Consider the following 22,589-nt stretch of genomic DNA (forward strand, 5'->3'; position numbering starts at 1 on the left):
CATCAGTGTGAGACGAGCAACCATGTAGCATTTCCACCGCTGCTTGTTGGGCGCCTGCAACAAGACATGGCGGGTCTGGGCTGCCGACACGTGACATGGCCTGAGCCTGCGACACCGAGCTGCTTCCACGCGCATGACTAAGCCACGCGCTAGGCCCAAACAGGCCCGCGCTAGGCACGGCGTCTCGAAACTTGAGAGAAGCTCACGTTACCGTGTTGCCATCCCCTCAATCAACCCCAACCACGCCTCGACGTCACGCAACCTGCAGCAAAAATGGCCGGGCCGCGCGCAGGAAACCCAAGGGCCAATGGCGCCAGTGGGGACACCTCCAACAACAAGCAGTCGCTCACAGAGGCCTTTGACAAGGAGCTGTATGGCGGAAACAACGGCGACTATGTCAGCTCCATCGCTGTCGGTGATCAGGATGACGACATGGACGACGTGCAGCTCAACGGCCGGAGCCTGGTTGGCCAATACACAGCCTCCAAGGAGATGATGAACGAGTTTGCGCACGGCGACGCGGGCGAGGCAGACATCCTCGACAGCCGCGAGAAGCAGGCCCAGATTGCGTCGCGCGAGACCGATTACCAGCGAAGACGGTTCGATCGCGCCCTCTCCCCCGCGCGCGCCGACCCCTTTGCCAAAGATGGCGATGAAGCCGGCCAGTCGTACAAGGATGTCATGAAGCAACGCGAGTTTGAACGCGAGGAGGCGCGTGTGCAGAAATTGATCGAGGACAAGGAACGGTCTGGAGGCAACGAGGTTCTCGATCACAAGCCCACACTCAAAGACGATGATGCCCCTGCCGCCGTCGACGGCGACAAAACCCCGCCTATGAAAAAGACCCGCAAAAGGAGACGGTGGGATGAGGTTGCAGACGACGAGGCCCCTGCGGCCAAGCAAGATGGCAAGGAAGAAGAAGAAGAAGAAGAAGAAGGGGCAGAGCCCAAGAAGCGCTCGCGATGGTCACCGGCGCCAGAAGACACAAAGGAAGCTGCTGCGCCAGCCCGATCACGTTGGGACACCACTGCTGTGGCCCCTGCAAGCACTGCAACGCCCGCCCCCGCTGCCAGCGGTGCTCATCCCGTCTCTCAGACTTTTGCCTTTGGTACCGACATCTCGAGCCGCAACGCCCCGCTGTCCGATGAGCAACTCGATATGATGCTCCCGGGCGAGGCCGAGGGCTACAAGATCCTCGAGCCACCGCCAGGCTATGAGCCCGTCCGACGACCAGTTGGCATGCCCGCTCTCCCGACTGGATACCAGGGCTTCTTGATTCCGGAAGCAGACAACAGCTTGGCTGCCATGGGCAAGCAGCTGCCGACGGAAATCCCTGGTGTCGGAGATTTGCAATTCTTCAAGAACGAGGACATGAAGTACTTTGGAAAGCTCACGGACGGCGCCGACGAGAACGAAATGACCGTGGAGGAACTCAAGGAGCGCAAGATTATGCGATTGCTACTCAAAGTCAAGAATGGAACACCGCCGATGCGAAAGACTGCGCTTCGGCAGCTTACGGACAACGCCAGGCAGTTTGGTGCTGGGGCTCTGTTCAACCAGATTTTGCCACTTTTGATGGAGCGCACCCTCGAAGACCAGGAGCGGCATTTGCTGGTCAAAGTCATTGACCGTGTCCTGTACAAGCTCGACGACCTCGTTCGACCCTACGTCCACAAGATCCTGGTCGTCATCGAGCCGCTCCTTATCGACCAAGACTACTATGCTCGTGTCGAAGGTCGAGAAATCATTTCCAACCTCGCCAAGGCTGCTGGTCTGGCCCACATGATCAGTACGATGCGTCCGGACCTGGACCACCAAGACGAATACGTCCGAAACACGACCGCTCGAGCCTTTGCCGTCGTCGCATCCGCCCTCGGTATTCCCGCCCTACTGCCCTTCCTTCGAGCCGTTTGCCGATCCAAGAAGTCATGGCACGCACGTCACACTGGCGTAAAGATTATTCAGCAGATACCCATCCTCATGGGTTGTGCGATTCTGCCTCATCTAAAGGGACTCGTCGAGTGTATTGGCGAGAACCTCAACGATGAGCAGCCAAAGGTCCGCATGGTCACAGCTCTCTCCCTTGCCGCTCTTGCGGAAGCTGCCAGCCCCTATGGTATCGAATCTTTTGACGATATCCTCAACCCTCTCTGGACTGGAGCCCGTCGCCAGCGCGGCAAGGCTCTTGCGTCTTTCTTGAAGGCTGTGGGTTATGTCATTCCGCTCATGGACGAGGAGTACTCCAACTACTACACCAGCCAGATCATGGAGATTGTCATCCGCGAGTTCCAATCGCCCGACGAGGAAATGAAAAAGGTCGTCCTCAAGGTCGTTTCCCAGTGCTCAAACACGGCCGGTGTCACTCCAGTCTACCTCAAGGACAACGTCTTGCCCGAGTTCTTCAAGCACTTTTGGGTACGACGCATGGCTCTCGACAAGCGCAACTACCGACAAGTAGTGGACACGACAGTCGACCTGGCGCAAAAGGCCGGTGTTTCGGAGATTGTAGGCCGTATTGTTAACAACATGAAGGACGAGAACGAAGCATACCGTAAGATGACTGTCGAAACCATCGACAAGGTGATTAGCACGCTGGGCGCACATGATGTCGACCAGCGTCTGGAGGAGCAGCTTATTGATGGTGTGCTTGTCGCTTTCCAGGATCAGACTATCGAGGATCCCATTGTCATTGACGGTTTTGCCACGGTTGTCAATGCGCTCGGCGAGCGTACCAAGACCTATCTTCCTCAGATTGTTGCGACGGTCCTGGCTAGGCTCAACAACAAGTCTGCCACTGTCCGCCAGCAAGCCGCAGACCTCATCTCCCGGATTACTTTTGTAATGCAAAAGTGTGACGAGGATCCCCAGCTCATCAAGCTTGCGCAGGCATTGTACGAATACCTTGGTGAGGAATACCCTGAGGTGCTTGGTTCCATCCTCGGTGCTCTTCGTGCCATCGTCACAGTTGTTGGTCTCCATGCCATGCAACCGCCCATCAAGGATCTCTTGCCCCGCCTCACACCCATTCTTCGTAATCGGCACGAAAAGGTACAGGAAAACACGATTGATCTGGTTGGCCGTATCGCGGACCGAGGTGCAAACTACGTGAACCCCCGTGAATGGATGAGAATCTGTTTCGAGCTTTTGGACATGCTCAAGGCCCACAAGAAGGGTATCCGTCGTGCTGCCAACAACACGTTTGGCTACATTGCCAAGGCCATTGGTCCTCAGGATGTGCTGGCCACTCTTCTCGGCAACCTTCGAGTCCAGGAGCGCCAGTCTCGTGTCTGTACGGCCGTCGCCATTGGTATCGTCGCAGAGACTTGTGCGCCATTCACTGTCCTCCCAGCGCTCATGAACGAATACCGTGTGCCTGAACTCAACGTACAGAATGGTGTTCTCAAGTCGCTCTCCTTTATGTTCGAGTACATTGGTGAAATGGCCAAAGATTATGTCTATGCCATCACACCACTCTTGGAAGATGCTCTCATCGATCGAGACCAAGTGCACCGTCAGACTGCCGCCTCTGTAGTCAAGCATGTCGCTTTGGGTTGTGTCGGTCTCGACTGCGAAGATGCCATGATCCACTTACTGAACCTTCTGTGGCCGAACCTTTTCGAGACTAGTCCTCACGTCATTGACAGGATCATCGAAGCTATTGAGGGTGTTCGCAACGCAATCGGCACTCCTCTTGTCATGAATTACGTATGGGCCGGTCTTTTCCACCCCGCCCGCAAGGTCCGCCAGCCTTATTGGCGCATCTACAACGACGCATACGTTCAGAGCGCCGATGCCATGGTTCCGGCGTACCCGGCGTTTGAGGAGGACCAGGTTAAGAGACATGAACTGGACATCTTCATCTAACGTAAGATTCACAGTACTTCCTTTGATCTTTGCGCCTGGGGCCACCACTTCGGCGTTGCGTTGCATTTACCTCTATCAGTTTGGGACAAGGTTTCTGGTTTGAGCAGTCATGGGTCAGTGTCCTTGTGGTTGGGCTCACATTGCTTATCATGTACATCACAGTAGGGGTTAGATCGGAGTATGCGGCGTTCTGGTACGCTACAAGGATTCTGGACTGCCACCGGGGCCACTTCGTAGGACTACGTATGGTAACAAGATAATTTGCACCCACTTCCACGCTGATCACCTTTAGGTTTCGTGAAGTCGTCCTGTCTTGTTCCCAGTTGCCATGTCAAGAGGTAAGTCTTTGCTTGTTGTTGCACCGTGTGCTGAGCTTCCCAAGAACGATGGCCTAGATGAAAGGCTTTTCATATCACATTCACCTGCACAGATTAGCCGAGGATAAGTATGAGTGTTCTTCTATTAGGTGTCTCATCACGTCAGGACCTTGCTGTACTTAGTGCCTTTGACCACGATTGGTAAGTCATCACACTATAGGTTTCTACCCGGATCAAAGGTATGATGTACATACTATTCATCAAAAGCGTATCCTGGATGCACCTCTTACACCCTGAGCCTTGTAGTCTCGAGCTCTATACTGAACAAATACAACCCAACCTCATACCTCGTACACGCCTTGTAGAATCACAGCTTAGTATCAAAGCACTACCTCCCCATACCACGTGATAGAAGATACGTAGATGGATGTGAATGATACATTCGAATAAATGGCTGTTCGTCGATATTTGATGCCTCCTCCCTATGTCCTTGGTGGTCTTGAGTAGTATGTGTTATGCCTAGTAGCTTCCACTGCTGAAGATTTCACTTGGGGAACGAGACGAGCGACGCCAAGTCAGCTGAGGATTTACTGTAAGTACGCTGGCCCTCCCCCGCATACTTACGCGCCGCTGTGGCGCCATGCCGCACGTTTGATTCGCGACAACGCATTACGCCCTGCATGCCAAAACACAATCTGCATACGGGAGCCTGGCAACAGGTTCCATTTGGAGTTTTGTGGCGCATCGTTGCTACGGGCAAGAAGCCGTACTTATCGTCAAAGCTGATTACAGTAGCGCAGGGGGTGGAGGAGGACAAGCCATGTAAATAAGTAGCTGTGCAAGCCCAAGTTTTGAGCCTCGGCGACGTGTGGAAATTTGTCACTTCCTTTACTCCAAGTACTTTACAGCCTCGTCTCTTCGTCCAAGTACCCACAGCACAAGTCAAAAGAGAGAAAAAGAAAGAAAAAAAATGTCCAAAGGCGCTGCTACACTCGATACCATCGGTATGCCCACTGCGCCCGCAGCAGATGCCCCTGCTGCAACTTACAACGCGTCATGCCACTGCGGAGCCTTTGCATACAGCGTGACCATCTCCCCGCCACTCGATAGCCCCAGCTCCACCGTCACAGAATGTAACTGCAGTATCTGCACGCGCAACAGCTACCTACTCGTCTATGTGCCCAACGAGCGCGTAGTTTTCTCAAAAGGCCGTATCGAGCAGTTTTGCGTAAGTAAGGCAGTCCCGTTCCCCTTCCCTTTTACCATGATCTCCGTGAGGAAAAAAAAGGCATCTTGCATGTTTTATTTTGGGGGGAAGTTTTTTTTTCTTTGCTGATACATTAGCCAAAGTCGTATTCGTTTGCTACCAAGAAAATGGACCATTATTTCTGTGGCGCCTGCGGCTCAGCGTGCATGGTTCGATCGCGATTCGAGCATTTCTTTCCGGGCATGACGGCGGTCAATGTGCGGATGCTGCATCATGTTGATGTCAAGAGGTTGAATACCAAGGCTGCGGATGGGAAGAGTCTTTGATATACTTGGAGGTGATTTTTAGGTGCTACTGGGGTTTTCAACATGGGTTTATAAAAGGGAATTATGCTATAAAGCTGAATCTATCGACAGGAATTACTCAAGTTCATCTGTCGTCGATTGGATCTGTCTTTTCTTCTTCTTGAGTATATGAGCATGCTCTCGGTCCTGTGCATGTTGGAGATGATGAGCAATGCTCTTCTATATGGTAGCTCTACCCTAGTAAACTCGTACTCAATAGCAATATATATAACGTCTGCTTCTTGAACTAGTGAGAGAGGTTACTAGACTAAAGCGGGGTAGGTAGCGGTATTTAGTGAAGATACGTTGGTATAGTTGAATTCATGAATGTATCGCTTAGCAGGTGTTAATTCAGGGCTTGGAAGTTGAAAGGTGGGGGAAGTAATAGTATTTTACGAGAGTTGACAGTGGCTGATAGTAGCGTAGTTGATAGAATGGCAGTGCTTAACAGAAGTGACAGTGGTTGACAGAAATGCCGGTAATTAACAGGCGTGACTGTCGGGCGTGGAAATGATGGGCATGGAAGTGCTAGGCGTAGGTGCCAAGTGTAGTTGCTGGATGTCGGACGTTGTCGGTATTTCTTGGCACTGCCGTGCGTGGGTGTCGGTAGAGACAAATTATTAATGTCAAGAGTAGAAGCCCTCCACCTATGATCAAAAGTCTGATTTATATCTTTGAATAATGATCTACTGCAAACTTGATTCTATAAAATAATCACTGGCTCTATTATCAACTAGGGTATCATGAAACCAAACTGTATTATAACTCATCAAATGACCGCAGCTGCTCATCCTCCTTCAGAACATGCCTGGTCTTGGCCGTGTCGACTACAGGGCTGACTCTGGATGTTGCTGCCCTTGTGATGGCTTCCTTTGCCATGTCAGGTACGTCGGCATTCAGAATGGCAGGGTCCAATTTGGGTTTGAATTGTTCAGCACCATCATGGGCTGGTTCGTGGGGATGGAAAAGAACAAAGACGAAGAAGAGGGTGATTACGAAGCCTACTGCAATCCAGAATATGCGCATGCAATCTAGAACATGTTAGCTTACTTCAATAAGTCGATTCAGATATCCATACGCGTATTTCTTGCCTGCCACTCTGCTTCAGACTTGGCCCTTGCATCGACATGCTCTTTGGCTTGCTCCAGTCTTGCTGTCAGAGCATCTGCCTTTTCCTTTCCCGCTTTGATGCGCTCCTCCAGGCTGCTGACTTGCTGTTGCTGTGTCTTGAAGTTATCGAATGCTTCAACCTGGCCACTCACGTCGTCTACGAGCTCTGCAGTGTCCGCCTCAAAGTTCTCGTGCAGCTCGCGGGTGAGGCTTGACAGCTCATGTAGTGTACCAATGGTCTGTCGCAACACAGATATCCTCTCAAGGATCGAGTAGTATGTGTCATCTAGGCGGCGCGAAGTCTTGAGAGACTGGTCGGAAAGAGACTGTAGGGCGGTACGGATATCCCTGAATGGCATGTTAGGGGGTCTTCTGTATGAAATGGCAAGAAGAATCTCCAGTGGTGCAGACTGACCGTTGCCTGATTCTGACCCTTCTTGCTTCCAGCTCCACATCGGCCTGTCGGAGTGGTCTCCGTGGCGGGATGGTGATGCCTAGGGCGTTTTCCTCCTTTCCACTCGCACTTCCATCCGTTTGTCTTGGGGCTACGCTGTGCCCGCGACTGTGACTGGGGCTGGTGTCTCTGCTCCCGCGGGCCTGCCTCAGTAGATCTCCGAAACTGGCGGGTGGCTGTATCTGGATAGCCGATTGCACGGCTTCCTTGGCTGCATGACGTCGACTGGAGCCATGGCGGTGGTGGCTATCGCGGCCGTCGTGGTGGTGTCGCGACGACTTGTGCTTGTGGGAATGCGACTTCTTTACCGGGTCCGAAATCGCGCGGGTCTCGTACCGGGTGGGGTCGGCCAAGCCTGCATGGAAGTACGGCGATCGCTCCATGTCATGGTGGAGGGTGGGTGAGCGATGCGGGCGTTGACCTTGAGGTTGGGCGGGTTGGGTGAGCGTTACCCGAGCGTCGCGTGTCGGTGCAGGGGTCCCAGCGCCATCAGGCACAAGCATGTCAAGAGGCGAATCTCTCATTCATAGACGCGCATCATGGCACTGCCTGTTCCAATTGTTATAGTATATGGCCTGGGCGGCTCCATGGCGGGATTAAGCCGTAGTTGCTATCTACTTCCTGGAGCTCAGGGTATCATTGTTCACGTCGCTTGGTGTGTCCGACTTCCTCCAAGCAGTATTTCCTTTTTGCATTTTCTGTGTCGCCTGCGCTCACGACTTGAGCATCTTGTTGCGCTTCTCCTTTCTCTTCAACCGCTCAACACGCCTCTTGTGCATCTTCTCCTCCATCTTGGCAAACCGTTCGCGTTCTTCCTTGGCTGCGCGCTTTGCCTTGATAGCCTCGACTCGTCGCTATTGCATTGTCAGCTCCAGGCACTGCGTACTCGTCGGCCCGCATCGCCTACCACTCGCTCAGCCTCCTTCTCGTCCTTGAGTTCCTTCTCCTTTGCCTTTACTGCAGCGAGCGCCTTCCTATCCGCCAGGCGCTTCTCCCACGTCGACTGGTTTGCTTTTGGGCGGAACGGAGCCTTGTTGTCATGCCATTGCTTGCCTGCATGCGTGGTTAGATAGGCCGGGTCGCTGCTGCTGCTGCTGCTGCTGCTGGAGGCGCATACCGTTCTTCTTCATGCCCTTGACAGGCACCGTCTCCGTCGCGGGCGGCGCCTCGGCTGTGACCGTAGCAGTGGCAGACATTGTGGTCGTGTTGCGCAGGCCGGAGCATCAATGATGGTCTGCGCCAGAGTTGTCGCAGGCAGACGGCGCAAGAAAAGTTAGCCGATATCGATAGCGCGCCATGGGTTGCAGGGTCAGGGTCGCGCCTACCGAAAGCGGGGTGGTCTGTGTAGCGACAGGCCATGAAGCCTCCATCAGATCTGATAAGATTAATGCCACGAGAAGGCGGATTTGGCTTCTGCAAGCCAGGAGGCGCCTTTTTTTTCTCGTCACGCCCAAAACCGCGTCAATGGCATGTTTTGGCCACTTGGCCGCCGTGCCCTTTGTACGCTCCACGATGCTCCGTCTGACACGCTGAAGATTTTTTGGAGCTAGGGAAAAAGTCTTCCTCGGTCTGCACCACGTCGGGCGTCAGACTCGTGTAATTGCAATCACCCATAGTTACACATCACCGCCTCTTCCCGCCCGTCACTCCTCGTGTTACCTCGCTCGCCGACCCTACTCCCTAGGCAATTGCGCAAACGACCTGTCGCATTCTGTCCTTGACATGCGCTCGGCCTCATAACAGTCATCGCCGCGCCCTCTCACCGCCCACAACTCTTGGAACCCAACATGCCCTCTGCTTCCTAACAGCATACTTGACCCAGAGCCATACAACCCCGACCAAACCGTATATACCAGTGATTGATGGAGGCACACAAGAGTCCTGTGGCGGTGGTGGGCGGAAGAGTCGAGCTGCCCACCCCAGTTCTCATGGAAGACGTACCGGGCCCTGCAGCAGCACATGCTGGCGGGGGTGGAGAAGAAGCCCTGAAGGATATCCTATGTGGCTCAGCGGCTGGAGTCGTGGGCAAGTACATCGAGTACCCCTTTGATACCGTCAAGGTCCGTCTGCAGTCACAGCCAGACACTGTGCCTCTCCGATACACCGGACCACTGGACTGCTTCAAAAAGTCCTTACGGCAGGATGGATTTCTGGGCATATACAGAGGCATCAGTGCGCCTCTAGTAGGAGCTGCCATAGAAAACAGCACCCTGTTCTTTAGTGTAAGTTGTCGCTTTGGTAGGCTTTGTATTCGTCACTAACCCAGCCCAGTACCGCATAGCAGGAGATGCTCTCAAAGCCTCGGGCATATACCCCGAATTAATGAGACACCCTGAGCGAGACCTGCCTTACTCGGGCATGCTTTGCAGCGGCATGATTGCTGGAGCCATTACCTCGCTATTCCTCACTCCTATTGAACTCGTCAAGTGCAAAATGCAGGTTCCTCTGGAAACGCCTGGTAGCATAGGCGCCGCACCAACCATCCGAGGGGTCATTGCCTCCATCTATCGGCACCAGGGCCTTAGGGGCTACTGGCACGGCCAATTTGGAACCTTGATCCGCGAAACAGGAGGCGGAGCAGCCTGGTTTGGCGGTTACGAGGGCATGAAGATATTGTTCAAGAAATCCAACGCATCAGACAAAGACGAGGACCTTCTCGTATGGCAGCGCATGGCTTCTGGTTCTGTTGCTGGCGGCGCATACAACTTCATGTTCTTTCCTGCCGACACAATCAAGTCGAGGATGCAGACAGAGGACGTCAAGCAGCTCACTGGCGGAAGGTCGACCTTTACTGCCGTGGGCAAAGCGGTCTGGAAGCAATACGGCATCAAGGGCATGTACCGTGGATGCGGAATCACCGTTGCAAGGTCGATTCCGAGCTCTGCATTCATCTTTACGGTATACGAGGAGCTCAAGAAGCGCTGGCCCAGTCGGGGGTCTGAGTAGCGGCAGCATTCTGCTGGATTTCAGCGTAGCCATGGCGAGGATTTAAGGAGCAGTGGTACAAGGTGACGGCGTTTGGAAGAACAAAAGCATAGCATGAAGGTGCGGGCATATAGATACCATGATAGTCGTAGTTTCAGCTGATAGACTTTGTTGTTTGGATCCTCTTGCAGCCATGCATAAAGAGCACATGCCAAATGCCCTACCTGCACGCCTTCACATGTCAGCAGCGAGGCCACTACCCCTGCGCCCTTCCAATCGCGGCCTAGCGCCAAACGGCCCTCCAATCTGTGGGGAAAGGCAAGCCAGGCCGGGAATCTGACGCGAAGCCGAGGATACCAACCGCCAGCGTCACCCGCCATTGCGACGCCTTTGCCTTCAGGGCACGTTACCCGTCTACAACTACTTTGCATGCCCGCCGCGTGACCGACTTCTCTCCGGAGCATCCCTCTCTCTCTCTCCTTTTTTCCGCGCCTCCCCTGAGCATCGCAGCGACGCCGCAAGACAACAAAGCGCACTCGACGTCATCGCAAGCTGCGCGTTTGGCTGGACCGAGGCTCGTTCGCACAGTCGGCTGGGGATCTGCCGCCCGACGTATTTTGGCGCAACCACCGGACAAACCGTACCCTTATACTTCCAGTCCCTATTCGCACATTCCTTTTCAAGTCGATACCCCACATAGCACGCCGACATGGACCGTCTGCAAGCCCTCGAAGTACGTTACTCATGGCTGCGAAACTCGCGCATCCACACGCCGTACCCTGCGTATCCACACAAGTCGTGCCCGGCGCGGTCCCTACATACACCCGCATTCTGGCGCCTGATGCTGACAAGCGCTCGTGTAAACAGACTGCCCTGGAGCGCATCGTCCTGGATCCAAAGTACCACGATATCCTCACACTGGTGAAAGGCGTCAGGAATGGCGTGGTATACGGATGCAAAGTGCGCTTTCCGCACGCGCTGGTGTAAGTTGTTTTCCGGCCGCAGGATGGATATCCGTTGAGAAGGTTATCCATGGGCTAATACGAGAGTCGCAAACAGGATGATTTTCCTCTTTAGATCGGGAAGGTAAATGCTCCCCTCTCAAAATCGATACATACCTACCTCTCTCTCCAGATATGTCTGCTCAAACGCACGGAAAAAAAACTGATACGATTCCCTTGTCTAGTCTACGGTCAAAATGCTCGCTCGTGTACAAGGCGACGCGGCAGCACGCGCGCAACCTGAGCTTGTTTGCCCTCGTGTACAAATCCACGATGCTGTTCCTGCGCCACACATCGCCGAATGGCAAGGAGCGCCAATTCGACTCGTTTCTCGCGGGCCTGCTCGGCGGCTACACGGTGTTTGGCCGCACAATCCACAACTCGGTGTCGCAGCAAATCGTCATCTACGTGGCGGCGCGCGTGTGCCTGGCCCTGGCAAAACTCGCCGTGCAGCCTCGCCTCGCGGCAAATGCCCATCACAAGACGCATCATCATCACCATCACGCCCAGGTCGATGGCTGGCAGCTGTTTGGCAACGGCCAGTTGAGTCGAACGCTGTCAAGGAACGGGTGGCCGGCATTCGCCAGTCTGAGCTGGGCCATGGTAATGTATATCTTCAGGTGGCATCCTGAGAGTATGCAGAGCAGTCTCCGGAGCAGTATGAGTTACATGTGCGTATTTCCTGTGCTTGTCCTCGTACCGGGCATGTATTGCTGATCTGGTGCTTTTGGCTAACCGTAAAATGCAGTTATGTGCAATCAGACGAGTGGGATTCGCTGCGGACGTTGCTCTGGCATAACAAATAACGTGTTGGTAGGGAATCTTAGGAACGGAACGGATTGGAACATTATCAGCATGTTCACGACTGGGATAACACTGGTATCTTGCCTGTTTGTGTGAAGAAGATTGTTGAGAGGGGTTTTTTTTTCTTTATGGTGAGAAGATGACATTCCACGTGCACTCGGGCGATAGAGGGAATACACGCACTCTCTTAGACTGAGAGAGAGAGAGAGAGCAAAGAACTATATCCAAGAAAACAAGGGATATGTAGTAGAGGCATGGATAGACTTGAGAGAAAACAAAGACAAATATTAAATCATCAATCTCATGTTCATTTTTCTTGGTCAGATGCTGGCACATGAAGTGAATCTAGGTAGGTCGGAAAAATGGAAAAGATATTGTCACATGCAAACTCGAGCACATGTCCAACACGTGCGGCGCCATGGCTGTCGTAACACCGGGATATTTTTTTTGGCACAACGCAGCCATCCAGGATCATGCGTCGACGTTTTGGTCAAATCCAGTCAGCCAATGTGTACCGCGCACGAGTCTCATTGTGTTTGGTTGTGTTTAGTTGTGTTTGGCTGGCTGGGCTGGCTGAGGGGCGCAAAGCTTGACGAATGTAGTCACCGATGAGACCGTCTTACCCCGCTCTGTGTGGTTGCTTGCTGAAAGCGTACAAGACATGTGGCGGCGGTGAGCTGAATGGAGTAGTAGTGCACGCCATGTCGCAGGTTCCCCAATCGACGAGAATGCTTTATTTTGGAGGCGGCGACGAAACATATCGTCAGTGGTGCCACGAGGAGATGGTTGGCCTGATGTGTCGGTTACTCTCGGTACACACATCGTTGCCAGTGTAGGCATCCATGGCGAGGGTAGAATGACAAAGGATATGGACTATTTAGGCAGGGAGCGTCGCTGTGGGCGGAGAAGCAGAGTTGTGAATGGACTGTGTGTTATTAGCAAGGGGCGTGAAGAGGAGATATATTGGCCCTGTTTCGTGACATTGGCTGGTGCTGATTCTGATGAAAGAGGGGAAAGACGTCCAGCTAGTGCTTGGCGGAGAGGGGAAATGAATGTGTTGTTTGTGCGGAGGCGATTCACGAGGTTGCTGGGTGGTGGTAAGTGGCTGATGGCTAACGACCAATGATGCTCCTGTGCTCCCAAGACTTAAAGAAGCTGCATCCGCAACACTTGTGGGTTTGCAGTTTCTTCCTGCAACGTAGGTTTGGAAGGGCCTCCATCTGTATTATTAGTGTGTACATCTTTAGCGTTTCAAACAATTGCGTCGTGTAGGTATATCACCTTGAGTGTATCACCTTGATAGTGTCATTGCATACAGCCTGACTGTTGTTTCTTCTTGTCCCAAGCTTCTTGGATTGCCGATTTCACAATGGATCACCGCGAGGATGGCAATGATGGGCCCAACCAATCAAACATGAACACACTTTCTCCGGATAGACCACCGCAGTTTAATGCGAGGAACTGCGGATACGATTGTGGATATGGATGCGAAAAGGCCCAGGAGGACGAGGGTGGTGGGGCCGAGAGTGACGAAGAGACGGCCATCGGCGATGAAGGCGAAGAAGAAGAAGAAGAAGAAGAAGAAGAAGAAGAAGAAGAAGAAGAAGAAGAAGAAGAAGAAGAGAGCATGGACTCGTATGCAGAGGCGCAAGACGGAGGTGGTGAAGAGGCTGAGGATGCAAGTGGCTCTCAGGCGTCCATGTCAGAGGTGGATGCAGCCGGGTGGAACGAGGGGGATGTGCAGTTGCCATGGACCCGGGAATCTGACGACATGTGTGCGAGTATGGTTGTCGAGCCACCGTCGCCTGGGGAGCACAGCCCGGCAATTTCCAGAAGCGGCAGCGCTCGCAGCTCGTCGCCTAATCCAGGAGTCGTGTATTGGATCAGTAGCATGCGAGTCGCGTCTCCTCTGCCAATCAGCTACCACTTTTTGCAAACGCCGCTGCGTCTCAGCCCGCAGTTTGAGCACTGCAGAGGGGATCCGGCATCGCACCTGGTTGTGCCGGATCGGTGTCGGCTGGCGTACATGATGGAGCAGCTGGCACGCGAGTATGCACCTGCACACAGGAGCGTCTCACCGCCTCGATTCGGAGCGTGCTAGATGGTGAGTGGTGTTTGGTAGTTTGGCGACGGTGGTATTGCTGGGGAGCACGCGAGGCATTTGCTTGTTTCGGGAATTACGAGTCCGTGTCGCCTAAGCGGTTGCGCCCGGGTGGGCTAGTTTTGCTTGTATATTGAATCGTCAGAAATTGATTGCCAGTCTACTATATAGCGATGCGCAGCAGACGAGGGCGCGTGGGCAGGTGCAGGAGACGAGGTGCGGTCAAGTGGATGATGGGTTGATGGAGGATGGGGGTGGGTGGATGGATGGATGGATGGATGGATGGATGGATGGATGGATGGATGGATGGATGGATGGATGGATACATAGATGGGTGTACAGGGCAGAGGGTGTGAAGGGCGTGCGCGGTTCCGACTTCACCCGCATGTTCGCGCTACGCCATTGGGCGCACTGTCGCGTACCGCCGTTGCAGCATCAGCAGCAGCTGCAGACGCAGCCATTGCACCGTGGCGTGGGCGGCCGCGGATGCGCCCATAGTTGTGGCAGCATAGAATAGCAGAATAGAGGCATTTTCTCGGACAGCCAGCGTGTGTGTGCACAGCAGACAGGGAACGCGCCGTGCGTCTGCGTCGTGCATGGCGAGACGTGTTCCGATGAGGCCAGACAGGCGAGCAAAGTGGGCATCAGCAAGACGCCATGATTATGGCAGCAGAATTGGGAATCGTCCAGGCGGGCAAATGTGCGGTCGTGGCTTGGCGCGGCATATCCCTGGCCGCGTGCCTGCATGGCGAGCGGGCGAGCGGGCGATGTTGGCGTGGGCGTGCGAGCGGGAGGAGGAGGAGGAGGAGGAGCGGTAGCAGTATGTAGCAAGACAGGCTGCTCTGGGCGCATGCTTGGGGCCGCCATCCTTCTCACCCACCACCAGGCTGTCCACCGTCGATCCCCCAGCTCAACCGTCGCCGCTCCATGGCCGCTTCAGTCGCGTCTGCGAGCTGCCCATCGCATCGCCTTGCCTGGCCGCCATCCCAAGACCCACACTGCCTCCCTCCGCCTGCACGCCATGGAGTGCTAGACGCCGCCCCGGTGCCGTGACATGCGGTCCAGTCCACGGCCTCTGGGCCTGTTGGGCCGACGTGCCACACTGTCTGCCCGTCTGCCTGTCCGCCTGCTCTTGTCGGGTTGCCACGACCTGACCGCCTGCCAGCGCCATCTATATTTGTTTTGGGCGACGGTTGCGAGTGGTGCCGCTGCGACATGGGCGCTCCACTCTGCACCGCGCATTGATATCCCAATCTTATTGACAGCAGTCGGGCGGGAAAAGACGAGGCGCAGCGGGCGAGATTTGATCGAAGCGCTCTTCTGCACCCGACAGCAAACCGCATCTCGTCGCTTCGCCGCGTCTCCTCGTCTGGCCAGGGTTTAGCACTACTGCACCACGGCTGCTTCATATACCGTATCCCTTCCCTCCCCCCCCACTCCTCGCCGCTCCTCTCGCCGCTCTCGACCAACATCTACAACCCACCCACCCCCCCGCGGGCGCTCCAGGGGCTGTCTGTCATCGCGACTCAGTCTTGTCCCCATACGTCATCCTGCACCAACACCATCATCACCCGCACCACCACCACTACTACTACCCACCGCCGCCGCCGCCGCCAGTCGCCGTTAGTCCGCCTGCTCGGCATTGCGCCTTTTCACATGTTGCCCGCCATCCTCTCCTTCAGACGCTTTCCGCACTTTGACAAACCCCTGGCCGTGTGGGAATTGAGATACGGCCTACGGTGAGTGCACCGCCATCCATCCCACGGCGCACGCGACTGACGCTCCCCAAGCCTCCACACGCACCCTTGAACTCTACTATACCAGCGGGCCGAGTGTCGTACTACACACACCATCCCAGCCAATACCAAACACCACATCATCCCATCTACCACATCAGTCGACACCTGTCGCCCTCGCCATCAGCCAATCTGCATGCCCTTCCGTTTGCCCTAGATTTGCGCTTCTCACTAAGCCGGCACGCATTGCAATCCTCATACCTAATTGCATGCCTCCGAAATCTTCCGACCAGCTTCCCCGCTCGCGTGCGCATCCGCAACGCAGACAGACTGCCATTTGTTGCTGCTAGTCCATCCCGACGGCCACAGCGCCCTGCTATTGGCGGTTCAACACCATCAGTGACATAGACCATTTCCAACACAGCAAAGTAACGAGACACTTGTCAAGGGTGGTGTCATACTAAGAAAATGGCTTCTGCAGCTCCCCCCCGGCGCTTCAAGCCCGAGCCTATTGAGACGACAGTTTCGTCCTCCAAGGATAGATATAAGCAAGAGCATGCTGAGGGGGATAAGCCCCCAAGGTTTGCGCCCCAGCCCATTGAGACGACAGTTTCGTCGTCCAAGGACAAGCACCGGCAAGAGCAGGCCGAGGGGAAAAAGCCCCGAAGATTTGCGCCTGAGCCTATTGAGACGACAAAGTCGAGTTCAAAAGCCACGCGCAGGTTTTTGCCCGAGCCCTTTGAAACAACAACCACGAGCTCCAAATCCATCCGGAGATTCGCACCGGAGCCCATTGAGACGACGAGCACAAGCTCCAAGGCGAACCGCAGATTCAAACCCGAACCTCTCGAAACCACGGCCAGGTCGAACCGCCGCTTTGCTCCCGAGCCAATAGAAACCACAACAAGAAGCAGTCGTCACAGATTTGCCAAGGACTGGGAAGCGCAAACATCCCCCACGGATAAATTCAAGGCCAATCCCATGGAAACAGCCTCAAAGAAGCTGCCCATCAAGAGATACAGGCCCCAGCTCATCGAGACTGCCCAGAGACACCGCAAGGCCGGCGACGACGAGCCCGCACTGCTGCCACGCGACAAGACGGAAGCGACACCAGATTCATTCATCAGTGCCCGAAAGGCACGAATCCTTGGCATACCACCCACGCCGCCAGTCAATACGCCAAGTTACGATATTTCACAGAATCCCCTGTTCTTGGAGATTCAACGCAACGCTTCACCGCTGGGCAGACGGCGATCGTACTTTAGCTCTTCACAGCACTCGTTCCGTGTACCAGACTTGGACCCCATCGAGTCCTCCGAGTCCGAGGCATCAGTGCCATCGTCGCCCATCGAGTCACTTCCTTACAGCTCCGACCACTCCTTCATGTACAAGGAGGCCACGCGGCGACGAGAAAGTGTGGACGGCACTTCTGCCGGATATCTGCTCCAGCTGGCTGCAAAGACTGCCGAGAAGCAACTTCAAGAACAGGCACTGGCCGCATTCCCCAACAGCGAGGACCACGAGCCTGTGACTCACTATGTAGACCACGACACGGACGAGTCTGAGCCATCCATGACAGAGGCGAAACAGCAGCCAGAGGCATCATACTCACAAATCAACTGGGAGTTGGAGGATATGCGGAAATTCCATGAAAAACAAGGGACTGAAAAGGACAAGTCGGCGCCTGCACAAAACGCAAAGCCTGCGTTTAGTCCGTTTGGCAACCCAGCCGGCTTTCTCGATGCTGCCACGGCCAAGAAGCTTGCAAACGAACGCAAAGACCCTGAACTGGAGCGTCAGCGCAGAGAAGCCCGACCTCCGATGCTTGGGCAGGATATCAAATTTCCACGCTGCGCATCACCCGAGCCATCTCGGTTCGACCCCACGCAAGGGTGCGATGCCGTCAAGACAGCCATGTGCTATCTCTCGGAGCAGTCCAAGGCCGCTTCGGAAAAGGGAGAGAGTCTGTGGTGCGGCGTGGGAAATGGAAGGCAAACCAGCACAACACCATCATTGTGGTCTAATGCCAACAGTCGAGCGTCGAGCACTCATGGTCTGTGGGGTGGAATGTGCGTCAATGGTGGAGACAAGTCTCCACGCGGGCCGAGTGGTCTCCTGACGCCCCACAACGAGAAGCCAAATCCCATATCGCCCTATCCCACGCCCACTGCGAGTCTGCTGCCCCCCACGCCCCCGGCGTCTAGCTCAGGCGCCACGTTTGCGTCGTCCGACTTTGCAGGCATCGATGAAAAGCTCGCTGTGGAGCAGACGATTGAAGAAGAGTTTGGCGACGACTTTGTTACGCAGGTGTACAACTACCTCTCGCTGGGCTACCCGTCGATGGCGCGTCCGTTTGACGAGGAGCTCTCCAAGATCTCGGGCATTCCCATTTCTGAACTGAGGCAGGATGACCACCTTGCCTCGTCGCGCGGGTACATACGACTTGGGAAAGACGGCAATCTCAAGGACTCTGAGATTACGGAGGAGACGTGCATGCGTTGGCGGGCGTTGCGCATCTACATCCAGGAGTGGGCGAGACAGCACCCCAACATGGCCGAGGATGATGTCACGGGCCCTAGCAGTGGCACTGCTGTGCGGAGAGGCAGCTGGGCGCTCTAGCTCTAGCATGTCTCTGAGCACTGGTGTGCCTTTTGTGCGTGTGTCGAGCCGTCTTTATGTGGGCTTAGCGTGTGTTGCTTAGCGGGGATCTCTTCTGCATTTGATACGGGGAGGCAATGTCGGTCCCTTGACTCTCTTCCTTGCAAAGGCTTGCATGGCAGCGTGTAGATCGCATACGGTCTTGTTCCGGCGTCTCCGCAAAGGGGAGTTTGTGAGGGGAGGGTGCTTCATCTTGGTGGGGACATGTGCATTTATTTCCAGATACTTACATTCGTTGTAATCAATAGAACCTAGTTTTTGCGTGTTGAGCGCCTCATATGCTTTGGTATACGCACACGGTGGCAGTAAGATTTGGCCGAGACAGGCGGAGCCAAGTGCAAGCTGAGGCACTGTCAAATAGACTTTCGGCGCCAGTGAGGATACGCAGGCTAACGTGGTTCTTGAAGACCTGACTCGAAACCTTGTGGCGCCTAGGCTGGGAGCAGCCGCCCAATTCTTCGGGACGTATGCGCTGCCAGTGTCTCAGTTGGCGAATGACATGCGACAGCGTTCTGGTGTTGCTTTTTTTTCTCTTCTTCTTCTTATCTTGACCAACGCCTTTTGCGTCAAGTCGTGTACCTTGGCCGTCCAGCCTGGCCGTCCGCCGGCTGCTGCATCGCCATGGAGCCAGGTCCGCTCGATGCTGAGGTCATGCTTTGCCTCCCTACGCCGCAAGCTTTCAGCCCGTTCCCGACCGGCCCTTTCTGGCTCCAGGGCCCTGGCCCCTTGGGAGCTGGGTGAGATTAGGCCACTCCTGTCCTGTCCTGTCCTGTCAAGCCGTACCCAGCTCAAAGGTCATGGTCTTGGCCCTTCTCCCATCGCCAGTCTTGGCGCTCCCGCGTGCAGATCGAGTCAGGCAGTGCAGTAGCAAGCCCACTGCAAGGCCGTGGGGGGCGTTAAGAGAGAGAGAGAGAGAGAGAGCCACGGCATCTATCGGATTCGGAATCGCAACGGTATTGCAAAGCGCCCTGACTCTCTTCCCCTCCCCTATCTGCTACTTATCTTGTCCAGGAACCATGTCATGCATCCGTCGCGTGGGCGCACCCGCCCATGGCGAACCCACATCCCGCGCCCGCCGTCGCCTCCGTTGCCTCCCGTGCTCCACCTCAGGCCCGGCCATACTCGTTCCCCCAGCCTTCACCAATGGGAGTCGCCTCCTCCACGAATCATTAGTCGGGGTTCCAGGCCCCCTCCCTGACGCATGAGCCTGATCTCTGCTGCTCGTGGCATCAGGCTTGGTGCCGATCATCGCGTCCCAGCCCTGCACAGTACCGACTGCTTGAGCAAAACCCATAGGCACGGATTAGTGTTTGGCTAGCTGCCCTTCCTCGTACGAGCCATGCCAAAAGCATGCGGCTCGTGGTCCAATGTACTAAACCCGGCCTTATCGCCTGGCTCGTGGGGACGGCCAGCAAGATATCTACTGTCTATCCATTTCCTTAGTCCTCACGCAACGACACGACCCCCCCCCCCAAGCTTTCTGCTTGAATCGCCGCCGTTTGATGCTACACGGCAAACCAGCCACTACAACCTCTTTTCTCTGAGAGCATCCAGTCGATGCATGATTCAACACACACAAGGGCATCAATCGGGCCTATACCGCCGTATTAACCATAGTAAACGACCAGTGAAGCCCTTGACGGACCTCCGACTCCTTGCAAACCGGGCCCAGACAAAACTGTCAGCATGGCCGACTTTGCACACCGACTAGCGGTACAGTCGTGGATTCTGTTTAGCATCGGCATTGCCTTCATTGTCTTGCGAACGTTAGTCCAAAGGTTCTATTTTGATCTTGTTACGTACCCACGCTAATCTGTTGCATCGTCAAGCTTTGCCCGTTGGCGCCAGGTTCGTAGCCTCACGCGCTTTGCCGCAGATGACTGGCTCATGATGACGCTGGTGCCGGGCTTCTACACTGGCCTGATGATATCTCTCAACGCCATAGCTACTGGCGGTGGCAGCAACTTGTTTCCACCCGGACACATGGACGACTTCACCCAGGAGGAGATTGATGCGCGCATCAAGGGGTCCAAGGTGGTGCTTGTGTCTGAGCAGGTATGTCCAAATCACATGCCACATACATGGAGGCATTTGGAGACTAACATTCCTGCAGTGTATGCTCAACGTCATCTGGCTGCTCAAAGCCTGTATGCTCTTCATGTTTGCCCGTGTGCTCACTGAGACATCAGTTATGAAATGGATCCAGGCCGCCGCCGCATGGGTCGCCATGGGCTGGGTGGCTGTTCAAATCACCTTCTTCACCACGTGTCGGCCCTTCGCAGGATACTGGGCCATGCCTCCGCCCAACGAACAGTGCGCGACACTGCAGACATATGCCATTGTGCAGTCCATCTTCAACATCAGTAGCGACCTGCTCCTCATTGCGATCCCCATCCCAGTCATCATGTCGCTGTCGCTGCCGCCCAAGCAGAAAATCGGGTTAGTCGTACTATTTAGCATGGGAACCTTTGTCGTATGCTCGCATCCCCTGTTCCTTTTGTCTCTCTCCCACCTCAGTGTCCCCTCCCCTTGATCGTGTGCCAGATACTAACCTTTGTTTCTTCGCTCGCTCCTCACAGATCCTCGCCGCCATCCTAACAAAAGTATACAACCTCTCCGACATTTACTCGTACCGCTACATGCTGTGGTACACGCGCGAAGCCTCGGTCGCCGTCTACGTCGCAAACTTCCCCGGCATCTGGCCGCTGCTGCGCGAAAACATGCGCTGTCTCCGCGAAACCTCGACGCTATACGGCACCCAAGAGGAGGGCGATAATAACCGGAAGAAGAAGCGATTTGGATACGGCTCGCAGCAGTACTATGGCGAGCTATCCAGCGCCGGTGGCGGCGTAAAGCATAACAGCTGCGGAGAAGAATTCACTCCTCTGCCTCCCCTCCCGCCCTGCCGTCTTTCCGCCGACACAGCATCCCGGAACGCAGCAAGAAAAGACTCGGTAACCAACCACGCGGCGCTGCCACCACCACCGACCTACAGCGAGACCCCTCCTCCTGACGCCATTACTCTTGCTGAGCCCACACGAGCCGCGAGTCTAGATGCAGACGAAAAGCGCGGCAACACGGCTCTCGATGCAGATCCCTGGAAGTGCATGCGCTCCATAGACGTCCATGTCGATACAAAAGTAGAGGTCCTGTATGCCTGGACCCTCGGCCCGCACATGGAGGCCGCCCAGTCGCAAGTCGTCACGTGCGAGGGGCCAGAAGTCATGCTACCCCGCGTGCCGCCACCTATTGTCGAGTGTTGATTACTTAGCTAGCCATCCCTTGAAGTATTTGTTAATGTCTTTTTTTTGGGGGCCCATTCCTGCATCTGCGGTCCTGTCTGTCTGTCTGTCTGTCTGTCTGTCTGTCTGTCTGTCTGTCTGTCTGTCTGTCTGTCTGTTTCTTTTCCTTTTATCCGGAATACGTCTTTTCAATTGGCGTTTTTTTGCGTGTGGGTGGCGGTGTACTAAGTAGTGATGGGGGGGGGTTAGATGCGTTTTTTCTTTATGTTTGATATACATAGGTGTCTTTCCCTTTTTCCCCTCTCCCTTTTTTTTTCCTTGTTAATATTATTATTGTCGTTATTGTTTGTTTTTTTTAATTTCGCGCATTTGAGCGGAGGCTGTTTGCTATATTGTTTTTTTTTGGCGGAGCGAGAATACCACGGCAGCCCATGCGCTTTTCCCCTATATTTTCTCTTTTCTCTTTTTGTTTGTGTGTGTGTGTGTGTGTGTACGTGTCCAACACTCGTTCTCTTTACTTACAGCCCGTGTACATTACAAGGCCAAGTACCTATGTACATATATCCTCAAAGAGCGTTTTTTTCTTCTAGCGCTATATTCTTCTCTCCTAATCGAAGGCTGTGAATTATAGTTCCTAGGGACCTGCGGTTCTATTTTCAGGCGGCTAAAATAGTATTTACACGTGGTTTTTTTTTCTTTCTTTGATTTAGTATCGAGGAAGGCAGATTCTTTTGTTCTATTCCCGTGTGAGGCGTTACAGAGCACGTGATGTTAACATTCAGGAACGGTATTCTTTTTTTCTTGTATTTTGTTTATTCCTGCGTTC

The 22,589-nt window shown here is 54.5% G+C and overlaps 9 protein-coding genes across 9 annotated transcripts; 7 read left to right on the forward strand and 2 right to left on the reverse strand.

Annotated features, from left to right (window-relative positions):
- Nucleotides 1-244: 244 nt before the first annotated feature.
- SETTUDRAFT_169137 (uncharacterized protein) lies at nt 245-4,129 on the forward strand. Its single transcript, XM_008027783.1, has one exon. It carries the CDS (start codon nt 274-276, stop codon nt 3,862-3,864), a length of 3,591 nt encoding a protein of 1,196 aa, XP_008025974.1. The 5' UTR covers nt 245-273; the 3' UTR covers nt 3,865-4,129.
- Nucleotides 4,130-5,187: 1,058 nt separating this feature from the next.
- SETTUDRAFT_150854 (uncharacterized protein) lies at nt 5,188-5,968 on the forward strand (the record flags this gene model as incomplete). The annotated part of the gene is made up of 2 exons (XM_008027784.1): nt 5,188-5,409; nt 5,532-5,968. The coding sequence occupies 2 exons, from the start codon at nt 5,188-5,190 to the stop codon at nt 5,712-5,714; spliced, it is 405 nt and encodes a 134-aa protein (XP_008025975.1). The 3' UTR covers nt 5,715-5,968.
- A 507-nt stretch (nt 5,969-6,475) lies between these two features.
- Nucleotides 6,476-7,679, reverse strand: SETTUDRAFT_47405 (uncharacterized protein; the record flags this gene model as incomplete). Its single annotated transcript, XM_008027731.1, has 3 exons — nt 6,476-6,763; nt 6,811-7,190; nt 7,258-7,679. The coding sequence occupies 3 exons, from the start codon at nt 7,677-7,679 to the stop codon at nt 6,492-6,494; spliced, it is 1,074 nt and encodes a 357-aa protein (XP_008025922.1). The 3' UTR covers nt 6,476-6,491.
- Nucleotides 7,680-7,691: 12 nt separating this feature from the next.
- SETTUDRAFT_169139 (uncharacterized protein) lies at nt 7,692-8,534 on the reverse strand. The gene is made up of 3 exons (XM_008027785.1): nt 8,414-8,534; nt 8,204-8,349; nt 7,692-8,150 (listed from the first exon to the last, which is right to left on the reverse strand). The coding sequence occupies exons 1-3, from the start codon at nt 8,490-8,492 to the stop codon at nt 8,010-8,012; spliced, it is 366 nt and encodes a 121-aa protein (XP_008025976.1). The 5' UTR covers nt 8,493-8,534; the 3' UTR covers nt 7,692-8,009.
- Nucleotides 8,535-8,958: 424 nt separating this feature from the next.
- On the forward strand, nt 8,959-10,373 carry SETTUDRAFT_169140 (uncharacterized protein). The gene is made up of 2 exons (XM_008027786.1): nt 8,959-9,518; nt 9,568-10,373. Exons 1-2 carry the CDS (start codon nt 9,159-9,161, stop codon nt 10,240-10,242), a joined length of 1,035 nt encoding a protein of 344 aa, XP_008025977.1. The 5' UTR covers nt 8,959-9,158; the 3' UTR covers nt 10,243-10,373.
- A 570-nt stretch (nt 10,374-10,943) lies between these two features.
- Nucleotides 10,944-12,300, forward strand: SETTUDRAFT_169141 (uncharacterized protein). Its single transcript, XM_008027787.1, has 4 exons — nt 10,944-11,204; nt 11,281-11,307; nt 11,408-11,893; nt 11,971-12,300. Exons 1-4 carry the CDS (start codon nt 10,966-10,968, stop codon nt 12,026-12,028), a joined length of 810 nt encoding a protein of 269 aa, XP_008025978.1. The 5' UTR covers nt 10,944-10,965; the 3' UTR covers nt 12,029-12,300.
- Nucleotides 12,301-13,651: 1,351 nt separating this feature from the next.
- SETTUDRAFT_169142 (uncharacterized protein) lies at nt 13,652-14,567 on the forward strand (the record flags this gene model as incomplete). The annotated part of the gene is made up of 1 exon (XM_008027788.1): nt 13,652-14,567. A coding segment is annotated over one exon (476 nt), but the record flags the coding sequence as incomplete, so codon positions are not given.
- Nucleotides 14,568-16,331: 1,764 nt separating this feature from the next.
- On the forward strand, nt 16,332-18,482 carry SETTUDRAFT_39493 (uncharacterized protein; the record flags this gene model as incomplete). The annotated part of the gene is made up of 1 exon (XM_008027713.1): nt 16,332-18,482. The coding sequence occupies one exon, from the start codon at nt 16,332-16,334 to the stop codon at nt 18,480-18,482; it is 2,151 nt and encodes a 716-aa protein (XP_008025904.1).
- A 1,725-nt stretch (nt 18,483-20,207) lies between these two features.
- On the forward strand, nt 20,208-21,268 carry SETTUDRAFT_109769 (uncharacterized protein; the record flags this gene model as incomplete). Its single annotated transcript, XM_008027789.1, has 4 exons — nt 20,208-20,287; nt 20,351-20,576; nt 20,635-20,994; nt 21,101-21,268. Coding segments are annotated over 4 exons (834 nt in total), but the record flags the coding sequence as incomplete, so codon positions are not given.
- Between the last annotated feature and the right edge of the window lie 1,321 nt (nt 21,269-22,589).

This window comes from Exserohilum turcica (assembly GCF_000359705.1).
Source record: "Exserohilum turcica Et28A unplaced genomic scaffold SETTUscaffold_20, whole genome shotgun sequence".
Taxonomy (NCBI): domain Eukaryota; kingdom Fungi; phylum Ascomycota; class Dothideomycetes; order Pleosporales; family Pleosporaceae; genus Exserohilum; species Exserohilum turcicum.